The sequence below is a fragment of the Falco naumanni genome, chromosome 1, assembly GCF_017639655.2.
Source record: "Falco naumanni isolate bFalNau1 chromosome 1, bFalNau1.pat, whole genome shotgun sequence".
Lineage (NCBI taxonomy): Eukaryota > Metazoa > Chordata > Aves > Falconiformes > Falconidae > Falco > Falco naumanni.
The window spans coordinates 17394308-17413474 of NC_054054.1; the positions used below are offsets into that span (position 1 = coordinate 17394308).

A 19167-nucleotide genomic window follows, 5' to 3' on the forward strand; every position below is an offset into this window, starting at 1 on the left:
TTACAGTAGCTGGGCTACATGGCTTGTGACATGGGGAATCATGTCTTAGGGACATCAGCTTGGTTATTGTAGCCTCCACGTGGGGTGTATTTACTAATTCAGAAATGAAAATGCAAATGCACCCCTAAGAAGGAGCAGGGAGCACACTTGCTGCAGATGGAAGGGATTAAAAGCAAAGGTACCATGCTGTCCTGCTGCCTCCTTACCTGGGGCTGAATGAAAGTGGAGGAGGACAGTCGGGGCTGGGGCTTCCCCCCATCACAGTGTCATCTCACAGGTTGCTGACCCACAGGGAGCCACTCCTGATGGCGATGGGTTCAGCTGTGGCTGGACTTGGCTGAGAGCATCCTGTTTAGCCCCAGCACCACGGGCTGGGGCTGTGCTGGGCACCACAGGGACGTTTCGGCCCCATAGGACCCCCTGCCACAGCCCCCTTCCACTGCCACGCTGCCCACCCACCATCGCCCAAGCCTGGTTGTGAAAGGTCTGCACAAGCCCTTGAAGAAAAGCACCCTGAGGTGTTCTTCATGTAGCCTGCTCTGAGATCCAAGAAGTATGCTGCTGCTTTGGGGAAAAATTTTGGAATAACATCTATCCCAACAAATGCACATCAATTATTCAGTGCTGTTCTCCCCTGAACAACAACCACGTGCACACAGAGTTAAGGAAATAAGACAATATGCATGCAACCATGTTTTTAAAAGATAAATGCCAGTCTATCATTTAGTTCTGGGAAAACGGAAAAAGAATTAAAAACATGCTCTGCACATGTGTTAGGCCTGCAGCCATAAGGACAGGGCACCGCTCCCGACCTCCCCCTACAGTTACCTCCCACCGTAAAACTTGCTCACTGGCTCCAATAAAAGCCTCCAACAGAAAGTTTCGTTTCATCTTCCCCAGAGTCTCTCTGTGCATGGTCACAGCCAGCAAGGAAGCCTGCACCGACAGAAGCTGCTCACCACAAGGTTAGTTCTTTTAAAGCACGGAAATAGTAAAAACTTACTAGGATGGGAAGAGTGGGGTAAAAGTGCAAAAGCAGAGATTTTAATTTTTTTTTTTCCTTCTGCTCAGCATGTAATTTAAAGCAAAATAGATGGTAAATGCTGCTTTGGGAAGGGGGATGCTTTTAAAAAGCTGTGCATAAAAGCTGGATTATGGAGAGGTTATTACTTCTTTGCTGCTTTCTCCTGCTACCAGAATTGTGTAACTGTATTAAAGGAATCTGGCTGGTCCTTTGCTGTTTAAATTGGGCTCTTTCTTGCCTACCTGGGTGCTCAAGACCGAATTCCTCTCTGTAAGGCTGCTTAGCTTTATGCATTTACTGGTAGGCTCTAAGGATGTGCTGGATGGAGCTGCTGGCATGCCAGAACCTTGGATGTCAGTCACTTTTATGCATTGCTGCCCCATCTGTATATTTACTGTCCTTTTTTATGGGGCATGCTGCTGGTGACAAGCACCTTTATGTTACAGCCTCTTCATTAATGCTTGCGGTTAAGAGAGAAGCATGAGAATACTACCCATATGCAGAATGCTGTGCATTTGTAAAAGAGTAGAAAGTAGAGATTTACCATGTGCCAGCAGCATTGCGGTGGGGTGGTGGAGGGAAGCGCTGGGAGGCATCGCATGCTCCCAGTTTCCCTCTGGACACACACAGGTTGCTGCCTCTGGCTGCATTCGCACCGGGCTTGCAGGCTGGCGTGTGCTGCCGGGTAAAGCTGGGAGTGGGATTTCTGGAGGAGTCTGTGTTGCCCCAAAGGAATGAGATTAGGGTCATCATCGCGGTGGTCCGTCCCGTGTCCCCCCCCCCCCCCCCCCCCCCCCCTCCAAGCATTGCTCACTTGGTTTTAGTTTCTGTTCTGGCTTCTGAGCTGAGGAGCGGAGCGGGATGGGGAGGAGCCTGGCCACCCCGCAGCTCGGTTTCTGCTTTTGCCAAGCTGCTGTTTCTAATATGAAAAAAACCCACCCTACCCTGATTTGTACCAAAAAGCCTCAACAAATGTGAGCAGGAAGTTTATCGATTATTTTTTCCCCCCCTGCTCCTTTCATCTATTTGTGCATAGAAGAACTTGGCCTCAGGGCAAAACTTCTTTTTAATTGTTATTTCAAGAATGTTTTGTGCTGTCTGTTACTTGGCTGGAAGAATAGAAGCATAGATATTTGGGGGTTTGTTGTTGGGTTTTTTTAGCCCCGAGCCTTACTGCTACTCAAGGTTGCTTAACCTTCTCAACCTTGCTTAATCATGGGCAGGCAAGGAGCGGTGTTCAGGCTTGGGACGTACTGTTGGGTTCCTGCCTTTCTGGCTCTCGGTGATGAGAAACCGGAGATACTTGTTTTCTACTGTACCCCCCTGCTGTGGAGCCTGGCTTCCTTACGAGGAAATGTGGTATCACGGCTGCTTCCTGCACGCTTTGTAGCCGTGCTGAAGCAATCATGTATAAAATATGTAATCTTGTGTAAAGTAGACCAAGTTCAACAACTGCAATGCCCGAGTCACTGGCTTTAGCTGGGGCTCGCTGCCCAACCCTGCTTGGCACAAGGGAAATCGTTTAAGCGCTAGTGAAGCCTTTCTGGGCTGGAGTGGGAAACATCAATGACCTGATGTGTTTTGAAGGCTGGATAAAATGCAAACACCTTGAAATCACACAAGTGCAGGGAAGATGGTTATGCTCTATCACCTCCAGCAGCAGCAGGGGAGCTGGGCGAAAGGCTGCCTGCTGAAGAGCAATCAATGGTGACTAGCTCAGTGGGGGATAAGATCGACCGCAGTTTTTTCACCAGCTGTCCCCTTCCCCTCCTGTCTCTTTCAGAAGAGCAACGAAGAATGGCCTTGCCGTCCGTCGTGACAGTGCAGCCGCAGTACAGCATGTCCATGCCTGCTGCCTCAAGGAACGTTTGGCAGACAGGGCTGATGGACTGCTGCACCGACTGCGGCGTCTGTAAGTGCCTCGGGTGGTCCCATCCCTCAGCTGCAGTAATGTGCTGCACTTGGTCCCAAGCCCTCTCGGGCCACTTTCCTGGCCCCTGCTGCTGGGGTCGGCAGTGCTGTCGGTGACGGGCCTGCAGGCAAGAGCCTCACCGGCTGCTGCATCTCTCCCTCTGCCAGGCTGCTGCGGGATGTTCTGCTTCCCCTGCCTGGGGTGCCAAGTGGCCGGGGACATGAACGAGTGCTGCCTGTGCGGGACCAGCGTGGCCATGAGGACGCTGTACCGCACCAGATACAACATCCCGGTGAGTGGTTAACCTGCTCCCTCACTGTGCTGTGAGGTTCAAAGTCAAGGTGCCCCCGAGTCCCCCCTCTCTCTCCCCACATCAGTGATGAGTGTGGGGCAGCAGCACTCCCCGCTCGCCCTGAGTTTCACTTTCATATCCCGACTGATGTCAGGAGCGCAGGACAGTGGTTGGAATGCCCTTGGCCATACTGATCCCTGGGCTGGTGTCCAACAACAAGCGTTAATCAAGACACAGCTCCTTCCCCGCACCCCGCACTGGGAGCACATGGCCTGCCGGCAGCTGCCGCCAGCCACAGCGGCTCGAGAGCCTCAGCCACTGCTTCCCCGTGACATCCCCAGGCTCTGAAAAATGGGAAAGATTTGAGATAAAGGTGGGCAGACTAAAGAACAGATTAAGTCAGTTGAACAGATAAATACCTGTAATCAGATGCAGGAGAAAGGTGGACATTCACACACTGTACATATGTGAAGTGGTTCACTTCCCATGGTGGGCTAGTGCCGTCCCCAGTGCAAATCATGGTGGCCCAAGTCCAGTTTACCCAAACTGACTCTTTTTGTGTGCATTTCCCCGCCCAGGTCTCAACCTCAGATGCTGAAAGATACATAGCTACCTGCAGCCTGCAGAGAGGGCTTTCCCCCTCCTTTCCCCTGGCTGTGGGTTCAACACCCCCACCCCCCACCCCCAGTTTTTACTGCCTGCTGCTCAGGATGCTGCAGCCAGCCAGGAAACAAAGGGCACAGAGTGGAATGTAATTAACATTCCTTGGCTGAAATGTGGCTTTTGGGGAGCCTCCATCGCTAACCAATTTCTTCCTAACAGGGGTCCATTTGCTCTGACTTCTGTATCACCCTGTGGTGCCCCGTGTGCTCTGTCTGCCAAATTAAGAGAGACATCAACCGGAGGAGGGAGATAGGCATATTCTGGTAAGCTGGGTGTGCTGACACTGGTTTGTCAAGCTGCTGCCTCACGCAGCCGAGCAGCTTCCTGGGGTCCCTCCTGCTGACACCTGACCTAAGGCACAGGGTTGCTGCCCTGGGGAAATGGCCATGGGCAGGTGACAAGAGTGACCTGTCCCACAGCGAAACGTTGCTGGGAACCTTGTGTAGGACTGTGGGGGCAGGACTGGGGACACACGGTGTGGCGAGGAACGGCCATGCTTCCTGACCCTCCTCTCCTGTCCCCTTGCAGATGCTGCCATCCTCGCTGCACCCTGCCGAGCCGCTGCGGGCAGGAGTCACTGCTGCCCTGGCCCTTGGGAAAACACCCCGTGGGGAGGTTGTCTTTGCGGTTGACTCCCCCTTCCCTGGGTAATATGAATAAACAGCAGAATTTGTCTTCCTGCCTGTGTGTGTGTCACTTGCACCACCTGAGAGCAGCCGTCCTTCTCCTGCTCTGTCCATCTCAGCAGCCCCTCGTGCAGCTAAGATTTCCCTGCGCCCGCTGCAGAGGGAGGTTCTCACTAGTGTTTTGATACTTGCTCAGCTTTTAGAAAGGATGTTTGATAGGCGGGAGGAGTCGATGTTGCTCATGCAAGTTGTAAGACTCGGAAAAGTGACTTCTGGGCTTCCTGCAGGTAGGTGATGGCTGCAGGCCACTAAGCACAGAGCTGTCCCTGCTGCAGTGGCCCAAGTGGCTGCCTGGTGCTGCTGATCACTCCTACCTCTCTGAACATAAAGCCACCGGGATTTTTGGCTGCCTGGCACCAGCCCACTTCCTGCATTGCAGAGACGTGCTCCCTTGGGGACCCCCAACAAGAACTCCCACTCTCCTGTGATTAAAGACCTGGTTGGGTTGTGGGTTGGCCAAGTCTTCTCCGTGGGCCAGCGCCACTGCCTCCTGGCCACCTGGCCACGGGCAGGCAGAGCACGCCTGCGGGCGCTGGGCTGTTAGTGGTATGCTCTCCATCCAAAGGCAGTCGTTACATCCAGCCTCTCTCCCTCACTCTTGGAGAGATGCTAAAGGATTTTTGACCCCTACAAATCTCCTCCAGCTTCTCTTTCTCCGAGGAAAATATGGGTTTTTTTTTTTCCTTTCTGCCTTCACCTTCACCACAGACCCGATAAGGGGCAGCGGAGGCTCTGTCAACGCTGTGGGGTGGCTCCGTGCGGCGGCATTCCCACCTGCCTAAGCCCCAGACAGACCAGACAGTTCTGTGGCTGATCCCTGGAAATACAGAAAACTGCATTTTTCAGCCTAAGAGAGGTAAAGGCCAGGAAAGCAGAGAGGGGGAGAGAGAAACACCATGCTGCTGCCTCATCCCAGCACAAAGCGGTACGATTTTGTCGGTGTTTGCTGATGCTCAGGTTTAACGAAGGGAAGGCACTGCACCTCCAGCAGCAGGTCGCTTAAGGCAGAGCAGGAGCCTGAAAGGAAACCATCCTTCTCTGAAAACTGCTACCAACAGCGCAGTGTCCCACCGGGGCTCTGGGCCAGTGGGATGCAGGTGGGGAAAGGCGGGAGGGGCAGCAGGAGCCTGGCTGAGGCAGCAGCAAGGTTGCAGCCAGCAGCCTTCTGCAGGGAAGCCGCGATTATGCAAAGCAGCACCTAAGCTGGCATCTGGTCTCTGAGTCAGGGGGTGCAAAGGTTGTTTGCCAGGGAGCACCCAGAGCACATAAAGGCTGAGATCCAGGAAAAAGTCAGGCGTCTCCTGGGACAAGGGTGGCTCGGTAGGTACGTACGGCTCGGCTTTACTTCAGCAAGCACTGTGATACAGAACTATGGAAATTGCTTGTGGCTGAAGTGGTGTTGCTGGAGAACGGAGGTGAGGTTTTCTACCTGCAAAATTACTTCAGAGCTAAAGCACAGCATGTTGAGTGCTGCTGGCAGGCATCTCGATAGGAGTGGGCAGCAGAGGTAAAGCACAGCAACCTGCACTGTATTGTTTGTTTGTGCATGTGCCCGTACGTAACAAAATGCAGCTCTGTGACCCTGGTTATCGGTGAAATGTGGCTGTGTGGACCTCAGGATCCATTTTATTCTCATCAGCCATTCCCACGGCACTGGTGGTGCCATTTGGGGGCACTCAAGGGATGATCATGTGGTGGAGGCAGCTCCAGGCAGCTGCCTGTTCCACACCACAGCCTCCATCCATGCAGGGATGCACCGCACTTGTACTTGGGGAGAGGAGGGGCAAGTCCATGCTCAGCCCTGCCTGCAAAGGGCACAGTGTGCCTGTGGGGCAATGAGCACTGCTCAGCTGCATTTTCACTGTGTGCTGCTATTAATCTTGCTATCTGGTGGTGGGGGAGCACCTCCTTCGTCGTGGGAGGCTGGTGGGATCCTGCCCCTAATCCTCCTGCAGAGAAACACCTCTGCCTTTTAACCCTTGGCACAGGTGACTGAGGCAATCCCGCCAGCTGTCGGTTCCTCCTTCGAGGCCGCTCATCACCTCATGGGAGCAGATACCAGTGTCTCAGATGGGGTCAGCTCAGCCACACTTCTGCTGCCTGCAAAAAAGTAACGAGCAAATCGCTTGGAGGCTTTTTACAAGCTTTCTTCCCTCTTACAGCAGAATTCAACATGCTCTTTCCTCTCTGTGTACTACCAGGCATCGAGGGTCAGCCGTATGGCAGCAGGCTGTGTCTGATAGCAGAGATGTGCCTGGGCCATTCTGTAAATGCTGGGGAGCTGCAGGAATGGCTAGCAGAGCCACCAACCCCTTTGCCACCTCTTGGCAATAGTCAATAAAAATGCAACGCCACAGCCTGTATCTCTTTGGTGTTGGATGCAGGTAACGCGCTTGATGGCATCATCTGAGTGCTGGACATAGTAACATACTTATTCCATCATATTCCTTGTGTGTAATACTTAAGTTCTGTGTAACTGTGTAATTCTGGTGTGGAAAACAATCCCATTAATTATTAATGCCACCATCCCTTTCTTCAAAATGTAAATGCTTCCCTGTTTTTTCTTTTTGTTCCTCCCACCATGCTGAGACTGCCGCTCCCTTGTCACACAGGGGCAGGGAGTCCCGGGGCACGGAGGGGAGGGCTGCTTGGCAGCCACACACCTCCCCCCTGGCACCCAGGCCGGCCAGACAAACACACCGGAGTCGGGCGGGGGCAGGCGGGGCACCAGCCGTGCGAAGGCGCTCCGTTAAACGCCCGTTGCGGAAACGCCTACGGGCTGTGCAGGGACGTGGTGGCTGGAGAGGACCTCCCTGGGGAGCCCTCCCGGGCAAAGGGGAGTAGTGACCCCCGGGCAGGGGGTCCGGCGTTCAGGCTGCTTTTCCCGCTGATGCTTCCTTGGCTGAGGATTTGTGGCTGTGCGCTGGGAGCAGCGAGGAGAGAGCCCTCGCAGCTGCAGGAGCGTGGGAGCCCTCGCATCCCACCCCCACGCTGCTTAACGGAGTGGCACCTCGCTCGGCCACAGGGCAGGGAGCGTGTCCGTGTGGGGCCTCCTGTGGGAGCACATTCGGTTTTATTGACTTTATGTTATTCTTGAATTAAAGCTCCAAAGCTGAAATGAGAACGGCAGAGGGTGGTGCCGTGTCTTGCAGGGAGGGGAGGGGTCCCAGGTGGAGGTGCAGGTGGAGTTGCTGAATGGCTCAGGTGGGTTTGGGGGCAGTGCTGCAGAGCAGGAGCTCTGCCGCAGGCTGCAGCCCCTCCCTGGGGTAGGATGGGCAGGAGTGGGCTCCAGGGTGCGCGGTGGCCCCGGGGAACCAAGGAAGAGGAGGAGGAGGCACTGGCATAGACAGGTAAGCGAGGGAAGGATGGGTATTGGTGACTGAACTTAAGGTGATGCAAAGAGACAAGGATGCTGCCTTGAAAACTGCCCAAAAAAGCAGAAGGAAGGGAGAGGGGGAGGCAAAAAGGCTGAGATGCCCAGGGAACAAAATTAAGGTGGCTGATGAGAGCTCAGGAAAGCTAGGATTGAGCTGTAGTGGCTTTCTGACACTGTAAGTGTAAAAAACCTCACCATATTAAGCAGATAACGATGCAAGATGAACCGAGTATGAGAAGACAGGGTTGAATCGAAGTAGTGAGGCTCTGAAGCAGAAGGATTCTGTTTTCACAGAGGCATTTTGCTTGCACAGGCAGGGGGATGAGGTGCTGCTGCCTTTGGTGGGGGCCGCTTTTGGGGAGCGCTTTGCCACGACAGACAGTGTCAGCACCTGGCAGAGCTGTGCCCCCCCCCTTTGTGGTGGGGGTGGCAGTGCCTTGGCAGCAGGGACCCCTCAGGGACCTGTGCTGCCCTCTCCATCTTTGAATTCAGCAGCCTGAGCAAGTCACCCACTTCAGAAACACCTGCAGCATCCTTCTCTGGTGGCTTTTCCTTCCAGACCACAAACTACCTGGAGGGACCCGACCCTGCGCTAGCAATGGCCTCTCACCACGTGGTCACAGTCCAGCCACAGATTTTGGTTGCCCCACAGGCAGGCAAGTGGCAGACGGGACTGCTGGACTGCTGCTCTGACTGTGGCGTGTGTGAGTACCTACGCGCCCCTTGCTCCCCGTGCTGGCTCACAGTGTGTTGCTGCTGTTTTCCCCGCTCCTTCTGCGGCATCACCCCTGCTGCAAACCCCACTTCTGTGGGTACCAGCGGTGGAGCAGCTCTTGAGGTCAAGAGCCACGGCTCCTACAGCGGCAACCCCAGCTGGCTTTCCCCCCTTTCCTCTTTCTTGGCACCTCTGTGTCTTCTCTCCGTCCCGCAGGTATTTGCGGAGCCTTCTGCTTCCCCTGCCTGGGGTGCCAAGTGGCTGGGGACATGAACGAGTGCTGCCTGTGCGGGACCAGCGTGGCCATGAGGACGCTGTACCGCACCAGATACAACATCCCGGTGAGTGACCACCCGCAGGGGCTGTCCCGTTGGCAGTGGCAGCCACCAGCTGGGTGCTGTGGAGGGGGCTCAAGGAGCAGAAAGGAGTGCCTGAGGGGGAAAGTGGTGGCCAGGAGTTGCATGGGCAGCTGCACAGGCGGGGAGCAAGGGATGCCACAGGAACGCATCCACATCCATGCTGTGAGCTCTCATCCAGGTCCCCACTGGGCACGAGTGGCACTGTGCTGCGTGGCCTGGGTTGAGCTGTCCAGGGGCACTGATGATGAAAACCAGGAATTTTTTCCTATTTTTCCCGTAAAAGCTGATGTGGCAAGGGGTTGTTCACACAATGTCCCTCACTCCACAGGGCTCCATTCTGGATGACTGCACCGCCATCATGTGCTGCCCCATGTGCACGCTCTGCCAGCTGAAGAGGGACATCAACAGGAGGAAGGAGCTGGGTATATTCTGGTAAACTGGACATGCTGGCACTGGCTTATGAAATCACTGCTGCACAGAGCCGAGCGGTTTCCCAGAGCACCCTGGCACGCTGTGGAGCCGCTACGGGCAGGAGTTACCACTGCCCTGGCCCTTGGGAAACACACCGCAGGGGGTTTGTCTCGGTTGTGGTTGATCCCCACCTTCCCTGGATAATATCTTGAATAAACAGCAGTTTGTCTTCCTGCCTGTGTGTTGCTGTTTATTTCTTTGTGTCCTCCTGCAGCACCAGAGCCCAGCACCGTACTCCCATGTGCTGCGCAGCCAGAGCAACGCTGAGGTTATCAGGTAGAGACTTTCTCTTGCAGACCAACCCTAGGGCGAGACCAAACCACAAAGTTGGGTAAGAAGTTGAAATCCCAGCCTGCTGTGGCCATGGGCAGTGTGCAGAGCTGGTGGCAGCGTGACCCTGTGCTCAGAGAGGCTTGGGAGCACTGAACCCATCCCTGTTTCTGCCTGGGTCAACCCAACACCGAGACACGAAAGGTGGCAGCACGGGAGTGATGCTGAAGGTGCTCTCTAAACTCCCAATTCTTGATCTCTGATGTGGTGCTAAACTCTGATTTAGTGTTTAACTGTAAGTGCACAAAGCTTGGGTCAGGCTGACCCTCTAGAGTTGTCAGGAATGGCAAATGAAGGGACTTCTCATCCAGGGAGTCAGCCTTGGGAAAGGCAAAACAAAGAATGTTCTGTCTTTGCAACATAAGCCTTAGAACTTCGACTGCGCCGTTTGTGTTAAATTCTGATTAATGAGCTCTCATGGTCTTTAGCCTTGCCCTAGAAGTGACCTATCCCCTTTGTAATACCAAAAATCACACGCCCTAAGGCGAAGACCCGGGCCCACTAAAAGACCCTTCCTCAGAGAGCATGCCGAGCAGCAAGGTAAGTTAGGTGATGGATATGCAACTGTGTCATTTATATGGATGCAAATGTATGGATGGATAGACAAATGGATCATCTATATGGACCTGCCCTCTGGGCAGGGAAAGTGCAGTAAGATTTTGTATATAACATTTGTAACTATGCACTGCGGCGTGCTGGCTCCGTTTGCTAGCATCCAGGCTTGGGCAAGTCTGCAATAACACGGTACCTCCCCTCGGTGTGTGAGGCTGCTCCTTGCACACTGGGAACCGACCCCCACCTTAGCAACAACAGCCCTAGTGACCCAGCTGGGACCTCTCCAAGATCCTTGCCCGGAGTGCCCAGCTGCCGGCAGCGGGCAGGCGGAACGGTCGGACCCCAGCGTTCCTGGTGGTCAGGGGCTCCATGGATTCCTCTCCCTCGCTGGGCTGTAAGTGTCTCTAAGGGGTGATGCTAAAATTGAGATGTTGTATTGAATAAGTATAAATTCTAAAGTTTGTTTGTCTGAATTTGTTTGTTTGATTTTGATTTTTTAGAAAATTAATTTCTACATCAGTTGCTCCACAGGATTGTGGTAGGAGGTTAAAAGGACTGGTACACATAGTTGTGGTGAGTTGATGAACTCCAGCTGAGAGTATGCAGGCTTGGATAAAGAGTTTTGTGCTGGGAAATTATTATAAAATGGGAACTGGTTCCTCTACCGAAATATCACCCTGTACCCCTTTAGGATGCACCATTACCCATTGGAATAAGTTTGAGGGAGACCCCACGACAAAAGAAAATCTGAAACGATACTGCACTCAGTGGTAGCCGATGTATACATTGGAGGATGAGGAGAATTGGCCTGAAAACAGAACGTTAAATTACAATACTACATTGCAATTGATGTTGTTTTGCAGGAGATTCAAAAAATGGGATGAAGTACCATAGACTGATTTGTGTAATGTAATCTATGTAATGATTATGAGATAAGAAAGAAATGTAAGCTGCTGAATACTGATCCAAATGGAATACATGTCCTAGCAGAAACTGGAGAAAAGAAGTCAAAATGTTGTGTGGCGTGTGAAGTAGGGAAAGGCTGTGTGAGGCTGCAAGGAAATGAACAGATCTGGATCTGGAGAATCCAAACAGTAGAATGATGTTCAACATGCTTTTTATTGGACAGTCAGCTCCTGATATTCGTAAGTAATTACAGAAAGTAGACAGGGCTGAAGGGTTGACAACTTCTCCGTTGGCTGAAATTGCACATAAAGTATATCGTAGTAGGGATGGAATAGAAACGAAGAAGCAAAAAGAAAATAAATAGAGATCGAAAACGTCAAGCTAATTTGCTGGCAGCTGCTGTAGTGGAGGGAAACAGAGGTAAAGGAGGAAATTTTAGAGGTAGGAGTCAAGGTTGGGGATTCACACCATGTCCTGTGGCAACCCCCATAGGGGTCAATCAGTGTGCCTGCTGTCAGGAGGGGCACGGGGAAGCTGACTGTTCATTATTAAAAGGGCAGACACAGACATCAACAAAAGGGGGCCTTCTCCCCCCCCCCACCCCCCCACCCCCCCGTAGATTTGTTACTGCTAGAAAATTATGATACAGAATCAAGGGGACTGGGGGTGAGCTTAGAGGCATCCCCAGATTCCAGGGGTTCCAACTGGAATCAGATTGGAATCAGATCCCTTGGTTCCAATAAAGCTGGGGGATGAAACTGTAGATTCCTTGATAGACACAGGAGCAACTAAGTCTGTAGTAACTAGTTGCCAGGGGCCTCTCAGTAAATTTAATATGCTGGTTGTTGGGGTTACTTAGAGGGAATTAAGGCCATTTTTGAATGTCAAATTGGAAGTAAAGCTTTAACGCTTGAGTTCTTGTATATGCCGGAATGCCCTATACCTCTCTTAGGTTGGGATTTATTTAGTAAACTATATGTCTAAATAATGTTTTCTGAGAATTCCATTCAGTTGCATATCCCATTGGAAAATGGCTGGAAGGTGCAAATTGGCTGCTGCAAGGGGAATGATGAAGTGAACCAGAAACCTCCAAAGAAATCCTGGATGCTGTATTTTTGTTGCTATTGGCAACTGAAATACTGGGGAAAGTTAACACCACACCAATAAAGGTAGAATTAAAACAGAACTCCAAACCAGTAAGATAAACACCAACATCCTATGAAAATGGAAGCAAAAACTGGATTAGAGAGTTTGGTAAATAAATTCATGCAATATGAACTTTTGTCCAATATCAAGCGGTATTACTGCAACTGGACTATGTAAGTTTAAAGCTAACAACCTCTTTGAATCCTGCTACTTTGTGGCTGGTATCTGATGACACAAACTTGGAGCACGTTTGTCTATTCACTATTGAAGAAGCCTTTTTCCAGCAGGCTGGATCTGAAGGGTGTTCCACTGGAAAATCCGGAGCGGACCCTCTACACAGCTGGAAGCAGTTTTACCCTGAATGGAGAGCAGTGATGCATGCGTGCAGCGGCAGCTTTGGAGGATGTGGTTGAATCCCAACCCTTACCATCACATACTCCAGCACGAAAAGCTGAATTAATTGCCTTGACTACAGCTTTGGAATTGTCACGGGATAAACAAGCCAATATATATACTGACTCTAAATATGCCTTTGAACTGATACGTGCACATGGGGCAATACAGAAAGAAAGAGGACTTCTAACCTTGCAAGGGTCACCTTTTAAGCACAGATCAGGAATGCTGAAATTATTGGAAGTGGTTCAGAAATCTGAGGAGGTGGCCATAATTCCTTGTAAGGCTTACAGACCTAAATATACTGAAGTCATAAGAGGGAATTGTAAGGGTGTTGAAATAGCGAAGGGAACGGCCGAGGAAGCAATAATGGGAGCCTTGAGTCCTCAAAACGTGGTCGGAACTGAAGCACCCAAACACAACGGGAAAGAAAACGAATTAGCGAAGATGCTAAAATGTGGGAGGACTTCGGACGGATGGTGGGTGACATCTACTGGACGATGTTTGGTAACAGCTCCCGTCATGCAGGAGTAGCTACAGCAGACGCGACAAAACTCCTGCAGGAGCAGATGCTGTAATTGCAAGTGTTAGGAGACAGGCAATAGGGCCGAAGATGCAAAGCTGTGTTGATCAAATAGCAAAACAATGTGTGATATGTTGTCAAAAAAATCCTGAAGTGGAATTAGAATCTCCACCTGGAGAGGTAAAAAAAGGGAATATTTCAGGGGAATACTGGCAGACTGATTTTTCTCAATTACCAAAACGCAATAATTATAGATATCTTTTGGTATTGGTATTCCATCATTTCAGGATGGCCTGAAGCTTTCCCATGCTGGACCAACCGAGCTAGAGAAGTAACAAAGAAATAATTAAAAGAGATTGCACCGAGATTTGGAGTTTCAAGTGGGATCTCATCAGACAGAAGCTCACAGTTTATAACAGAAGTAATACAGACAATTTCTGCTCTTTTAGGAATAAAATGGGATTTATGTACACCTTGGAGACCAAGTGTAGTGGGAAAGCAGAAAGGATGAATCGGTCTTTAAAGAAACAGTTGGTTAATTTGTGTCAACAATCTAATTTAAAATGGATGGATGTTTCACCTAGCGCTTTGAGAATCAGAATCACCCAAAAATTCAGGGAAAAGGTGACTCCATTTGAAGTATTATATGGAAGACCGTGTGCTGTAAATTTAACAGGAGAGGAAGACTGAATGCATATTTCTGGTGGTCAGGTGTTCACCAAATATATACTGTCTTTGGGAAAGACTCTTTCCTCATTGTACAGGTGTATCCAACAGAGAGCGACTGTACCATCGGACATGCTGGTGCATCCTTTCTGACCTGGAGATCAAGTGTGCCCTCGAGCTTAGAAGGACGAGCCTTTGCAGGAGCAGTGGAAAGGACCATATTTAGTCTTACTGATAACTAATACTGCAGTAAAACTTTAAGAGATATATTCTTGGATCCATTACACCAGGATTAAGAGGAGTCCTGAAGTAAAGTGGAAATCAGAACTGGCTCCTCTGAAACTAAAAAACAAGAGATTTTAATATGAACTGGTTTTGGACTGAAGTAAGACCCTCTATAGAATTGGATTGCATACAGGGAGGTTTGAGTTATGTAACTGCCTCTTTAATATTAGCATGTTTTCTTTGTAGATACTTGTTTAAGCATGTTTTACAGATGTATAGGATTTTGCCTGTTATGTGGTATGGTAAATTCTCAAATTCGGTGGGATCAGGAGAACCCAAGGGCTCAAAACGAGACACTTAATGATGATCTAGGAAGCCATACAGGTAGTCAGTAAGAACAAGTTGTTGGGTATGTACACACTTCCCAGAACATTCAGATAAGGAGATCCCTATATTGGGAATACTCCTTCCTGTTACATAGTCCTGGAACCATTTTTGTGAAAATACTTCCTTTGAAAGAGATCCAAAGATAGACCTGCAAGAATTGGAACATGGATATTCTCAGAGTTGGTCTGGGAGCACAGCGTATCCCACAGCATAATCCTCTAAAAGGGTTAGCAAAGGTAGATTGTATGAATGAAACCATCTCAGCAGAAAATCAGTCACACACAAAACAAAAAGCTACAGCTGTAGGAACCGCATCAGGTCAAAATTATGCATAAGGACCTGGACACGCAGGAAAGGGCTGGGTTTGGTTATGTGGAGACAAAGAGAGAAAATCCCTACCCTCTAACTGGAGAGAGACTTACACTGCAGGTGCATTAGTCCCAAATATAACAATTACTGAGAAGTTAGACAAGAATTTTTGGATGCAGTCTTATAGGAAGGTGTATAAATGAACTATCAATAACCTCCTTGTGGAAAGAAATAATAGTTTCCACCCATTTGTCAGATGGTTTACTCCATGGTTAGAAGCCAGTGAACTAGAAAAAGCAAGAGTAAACATAGCAGAATTAGAAATAATTGAAAATTGGTTTGCTGGTGCTATATTAGCTTTACAAGAAGAAGTTTTGGAAGCAGGAAAAGTAGCCTTATAAAATCTCATGGCCTTGGATATGCTATTATAGTCTCACAAGGTGGAGTTTGCAACATAATTAATACTAGTTGCTGTGTTTGTGTGGCTCAATCTGGAAGAGCTGCTACTGATTTAGAAGAGATTTGGAAAAAAAAATCTTGCATGAGATCCAGAAAGATGGCACCTCTTATGGATTTCAGGAAGTTTGGAACTGGCTAATGTCCTGGTTTCCTGATTTACACCCATGGATTAATAAGTTAATAGTAGTTATTTTACTCGTGGTTGTTATATTTGTATGCTTTATTACAATGCATGGTGAGGTGTTGTATCATTACAACTGAGAGGAGTTCAGAGAGAGTGGGACTCATTGATAGATGGAGACATATGTAAGTTCTACAGCGGGGGAATCATTGTCTAAACTCCCGAATTCTTGATCTCTGATGTGGTGCTAAACTTTGATTTTGTGTTTAACTGTAAGTGCACAAAGCTTGGGTCAGGCTGACCCTCTAGAGTTGTCAGGAATGGCAAATGAAGGGACTTCACATCCAGGGAGTCAGCCTTGGGAAAGGCAAAACAAAGAATGTTCTGTCTTTGCAACATAAGCCTTAGAACTTCGACTGCACCGTTTGTGTTAAATTCTGATTAATGAGCTCTCATGGTCTTTAGCCTTGCCCTAGAAGTGACCTATCCCCTTTGTAATACCAAAAATCACACGCCCTAAGGCGAAGACCCGGGCCCACTAAAAGACCCTTCCTCAGAGAGCATGCCGAGCAGCAAGGTAAGTTAGGTGATGGATATGCAACTGTGTCATTTATATGGATGCAAATGTATGGATGGATAGGCAAATGGATCATCTATATGGACCTGCCCTCTGGGCAGGGAAAGTGCAGTAAGATTTTGTATATAACATTTGTAACTATGCACTGCGGCGCGCTGGCTCCGTTTGCTAGCATCCAGGCTTGGGCAAGTCTGCAATAACACGGTACCTCCCCTCGGTGTGTGAGGCTGCTCCTTGCACACTGGGAACCGACCCCCACCTTAGCAACAACAGCCCTGGTGACCCAGCTGGGACCTCTCCAAGATCCTTGCCCGGAGTGCCCAGCTGCCGGCAGCGGGCAGGCGGAACGGTCGGACCCCAGCGTTCCTGGTGGTCAGGGGCTCCATGGATTCCTCTCCCTCGCTGGGCTGTAAGTATCTCCAAGGGGCGATGCTAAAATCGAGATGTATTGAATAAGTATAAATTCTAAAGTTTGTTTGTTTGTTTGAATTTGCTGGGAATGGATTCACATTTTAGTGACAACGAGGGTGGGGGATCACAGCCCCATTCAGCTTCTCCCACACAAACCTTGTTAGGAGCACATCGCGTGGGAGCTGCTCTGCTGTGGTGCAGGAGCCTGGCAGGCGTGGGTGTAACACCCTGTGGTGGAAGAGCTGGAACAGTCTGCACCTTGCTGGTGCTCGGAGGTGCAGAGGTTTATCTCTCCTTGGTGCAGGGGCTGTGGGGTGGCTGCATCAGGTAGAGCGGGGTGACGCCAGCCAGTGGCACTGTGGGAGCCCTGGGCTACCCCGGTTTGACTGCACGGGGGCCACTGCTACAGCTTGTGAGGGTGACATGACCCTCAGGTGTGTGAAGGTTGTAGCAGCAGGTTTGTAGGATACTCCGAGCATTTCACCTTCTTCACATCAATGAGAGATGTGGCTACCTTGTTTTTCCACAGGGATCTTATGTTTCCTGCGGGATCCCTGCAGACTGGAGCAGGACACGGCACCAGCTGTTGTACCCAGTGCTGCATGCCAGGGCTCTGCACCGCTGCAGCTGTCTTGCACCAGGAGCACCATCAGGGCAGCAGCACATCTCAGGGACATCAAAGGACATGGATGTGCCCTACGACACCCCCCAGGTGAGGCACCACTGTGGCAGGAAGCCCATCTCGGAGCCAGCCCTGCCCCAGCAGCAGGCCCTGTGCCCCATGGCTGCACGGAGCACGAGTGATGGCTGGGATGGGGTCCCTGTCCTGGGGCCTCTGGGGTGATGCTGGCAGCATGTCACAACTGAGTAACTGTTTCCTTAAGTTGATGCAATCTTTTAGCTAAGATACTGCGGACAACTTTCCCCAATCCTCTGCCCATGCTTGTTACCTAACCAGGTCTATTTTTTTCTTTTAAGACAAACCCAAGATTTGTATTTTAGCTCAGATCAACAGTTCCCATGTTTATGCATAGGTTTTTGCTGTTCTCTTCTTCCTTTTTTCTTTCACAAGCTTGCTGTTTTAAGGCATCAGTGACAGCCCTTGTGTCATGGGCTAACTGTGGCTTCTCAAGTCACCTGTATCTGTGGGATGAGAGTGGTTTCTTACTTGTTATCCCTGTTATCAGTCCTGGGTGGGTTTGTGTGAGGCTGCTCTTCTAGGGTTCCCCTGGGCTGTTGGTGGTGCCCAAAGAGCAGTACTGTGTTGGGGACCTGTGCTCCAAGTCACCCCACCCCCTCCGGTGGGCATCTCTGTCCCCCAAACCCTGTGGGCAGCCAGGCACACTGTGGGGAGCAGCAGGGATGTGTATGGGGCAGGGATGGACCTTGAGCTAGGGGGTTCTCCACTGGGGAAACCTTCCTGATGCTGAGCCGGGTCCTTGCCACTGCTTTGCCCTCATGTTGTCACAGGGTTCTTGTCTGCACAGGTGATGCTGCAGCAGTGCAGCCAGCCCTGAGCCTGGGTAAGGGATACCAGAAGCCACCTTGTCTGAGGGGCACTGGGGGATGTGGATGTGCCCCACAGCACCCCTAGGTGAGGCACCACAGTGGCAGGAACCCCCTCCTGTCAACGCCAGCCCTGCCCTGGCAGCAGTCCCCATGCCCTGCACCTGCGTGTGGCACAGGCAATGGCCGGGACAGGGATATTTTTCTGGTTCTGACGTGTTTCTGGTGGTGTTGTTAAACCTTCTTTGTGTGACTGGGTGAACAGCTGACTCAAGGGGTCCTGCATCGTGCTCCCCCACCATCCCTCAGGTGACGCAGCATGCTCCCAGCACACAGGACATGGCCACCACCACTCTGTTTCTGGGGTAATGGCTACAGCCGCACAGGTACAGCCATTTGTTATTCTCACCATCACAGTAAAGACCAGAGCGTACAGCCATCCCCACTGAGGGAACGAGCTTTCCCCTCTCTGGGGGGAAACTGATCTTGTTAACTTGCATCTGTCAGTCTTGATTACTTTAATTTGAATGTAGTTTTCTCCTGTATTCAGCCTGAGCCCTCAGCCATGGCCATCTGTCTCCCCAAGAGCAAGCACTTCACCTCCCTGCCTCGCGCAGGCAGCCGTGGCAGTTAAACCCCAGAGGCCGGCGTGGAGCGGGGCAGAGCTGCTCACACCTTGGGGCAGGCATTACTCCTGCTCCTGGGCTGCCACGTTCCTCCCCGGGGCCTTTTGGGTGACACTGCCAGCCTACAAGTGAGATGCTGTTCCCTTAGTTGATCCAGTCTTTTGGCTAAGGTACATTTGTCGGTTCTTTCCCAGTCCTTGGTCTGTGCTTGTTATCTACTGGTACTGCTTTTGCTTTTAAAGCAAACATGAAAACTGGCGTTTCAGCTGAAAGCAGGAGGAGGTGCCCCTTGGCAGTGCTCTGTGCCAGCTGCACTCATGCTGCTGGGAATGCTGTGGGGAGCAGCCAGGCCACGTGTGGAGCAGGAATGGGGCGCAAGCTGGGGGTTTCTCTCACCAGGAAAATATTGTTGGTGCTGAGCTGAGCCCTCATGTCTCCAAGGGGTTCTTATTTGCACAGACAACGCTCTGGTGGCGCAGCAAGGTGCCAGGAGCAACTGGTCCTGAGCCTCGGTGAGGGGTATGAGCAC

At 50.8% G+C, this 19167-nt stretch overlaps 2 protein-coding genes across 4 annotated transcripts; both read left to right on the top strand.

Annotated features, from left to right (window-relative positions):
• Positions 1-833: 833 nt before the first annotated feature.
• LOC121083001 (placenta-specific gene 8 protein-like) lies at positions 834-4570 on the top strand. 2 transcript variants are annotated; one of them, XM_040582831.1, is made up of 5 exons: positions 834-965; positions 2808-2936; positions 3104-3228; positions 4051-4154; positions 4420-4570. In XM_040582831.1, coding segments are annotated over exons 1-5 (411 nt in total). In that variant the 5' UTR covers positions 834-913; the 3' UTR covers positions 4421-4570. The 2 variants fall into 2 exon arrangements, with proteins under 2 accessions (XP_040438765.1, XP_040438759.1); XM_040582825.1 differs by lacking the exon at positions 4420-4570 and having other exon boundaries at positions 4051-4158.
• Positions 4571-6844: 2274 nt separating this feature from the next.
• LOC121083009 (placenta-specific gene 8 protein-like) lies at positions 6845-9671 on the top strand. 2 transcript variants are annotated; one of them, XM_040582853.1, is made up of 4 exons: positions 6845-7927; positions 8513-8657; positions 8885-9009; positions 9356-9671. In XM_040582853.1, exons 2-4 carry the CDS (start codon positions 8552-8554, stop codon positions 9461-9463), a joined length of 339 nt encoding a protein of 112 aa, XP_040438787.1. In that variant the 5' UTR covers positions 6845-7927; positions 8513-8551; the 3' UTR covers positions 9464-9671. The 2 variants fall into 2 exon arrangements, with proteins under 2 accessions (XP_040438787.1, XP_040438779.1); XM_040582845.1 differs by having other exon boundaries at positions 6845-7781.
• Positions 9672-19167: the final 9496 nt, after the last annotated feature.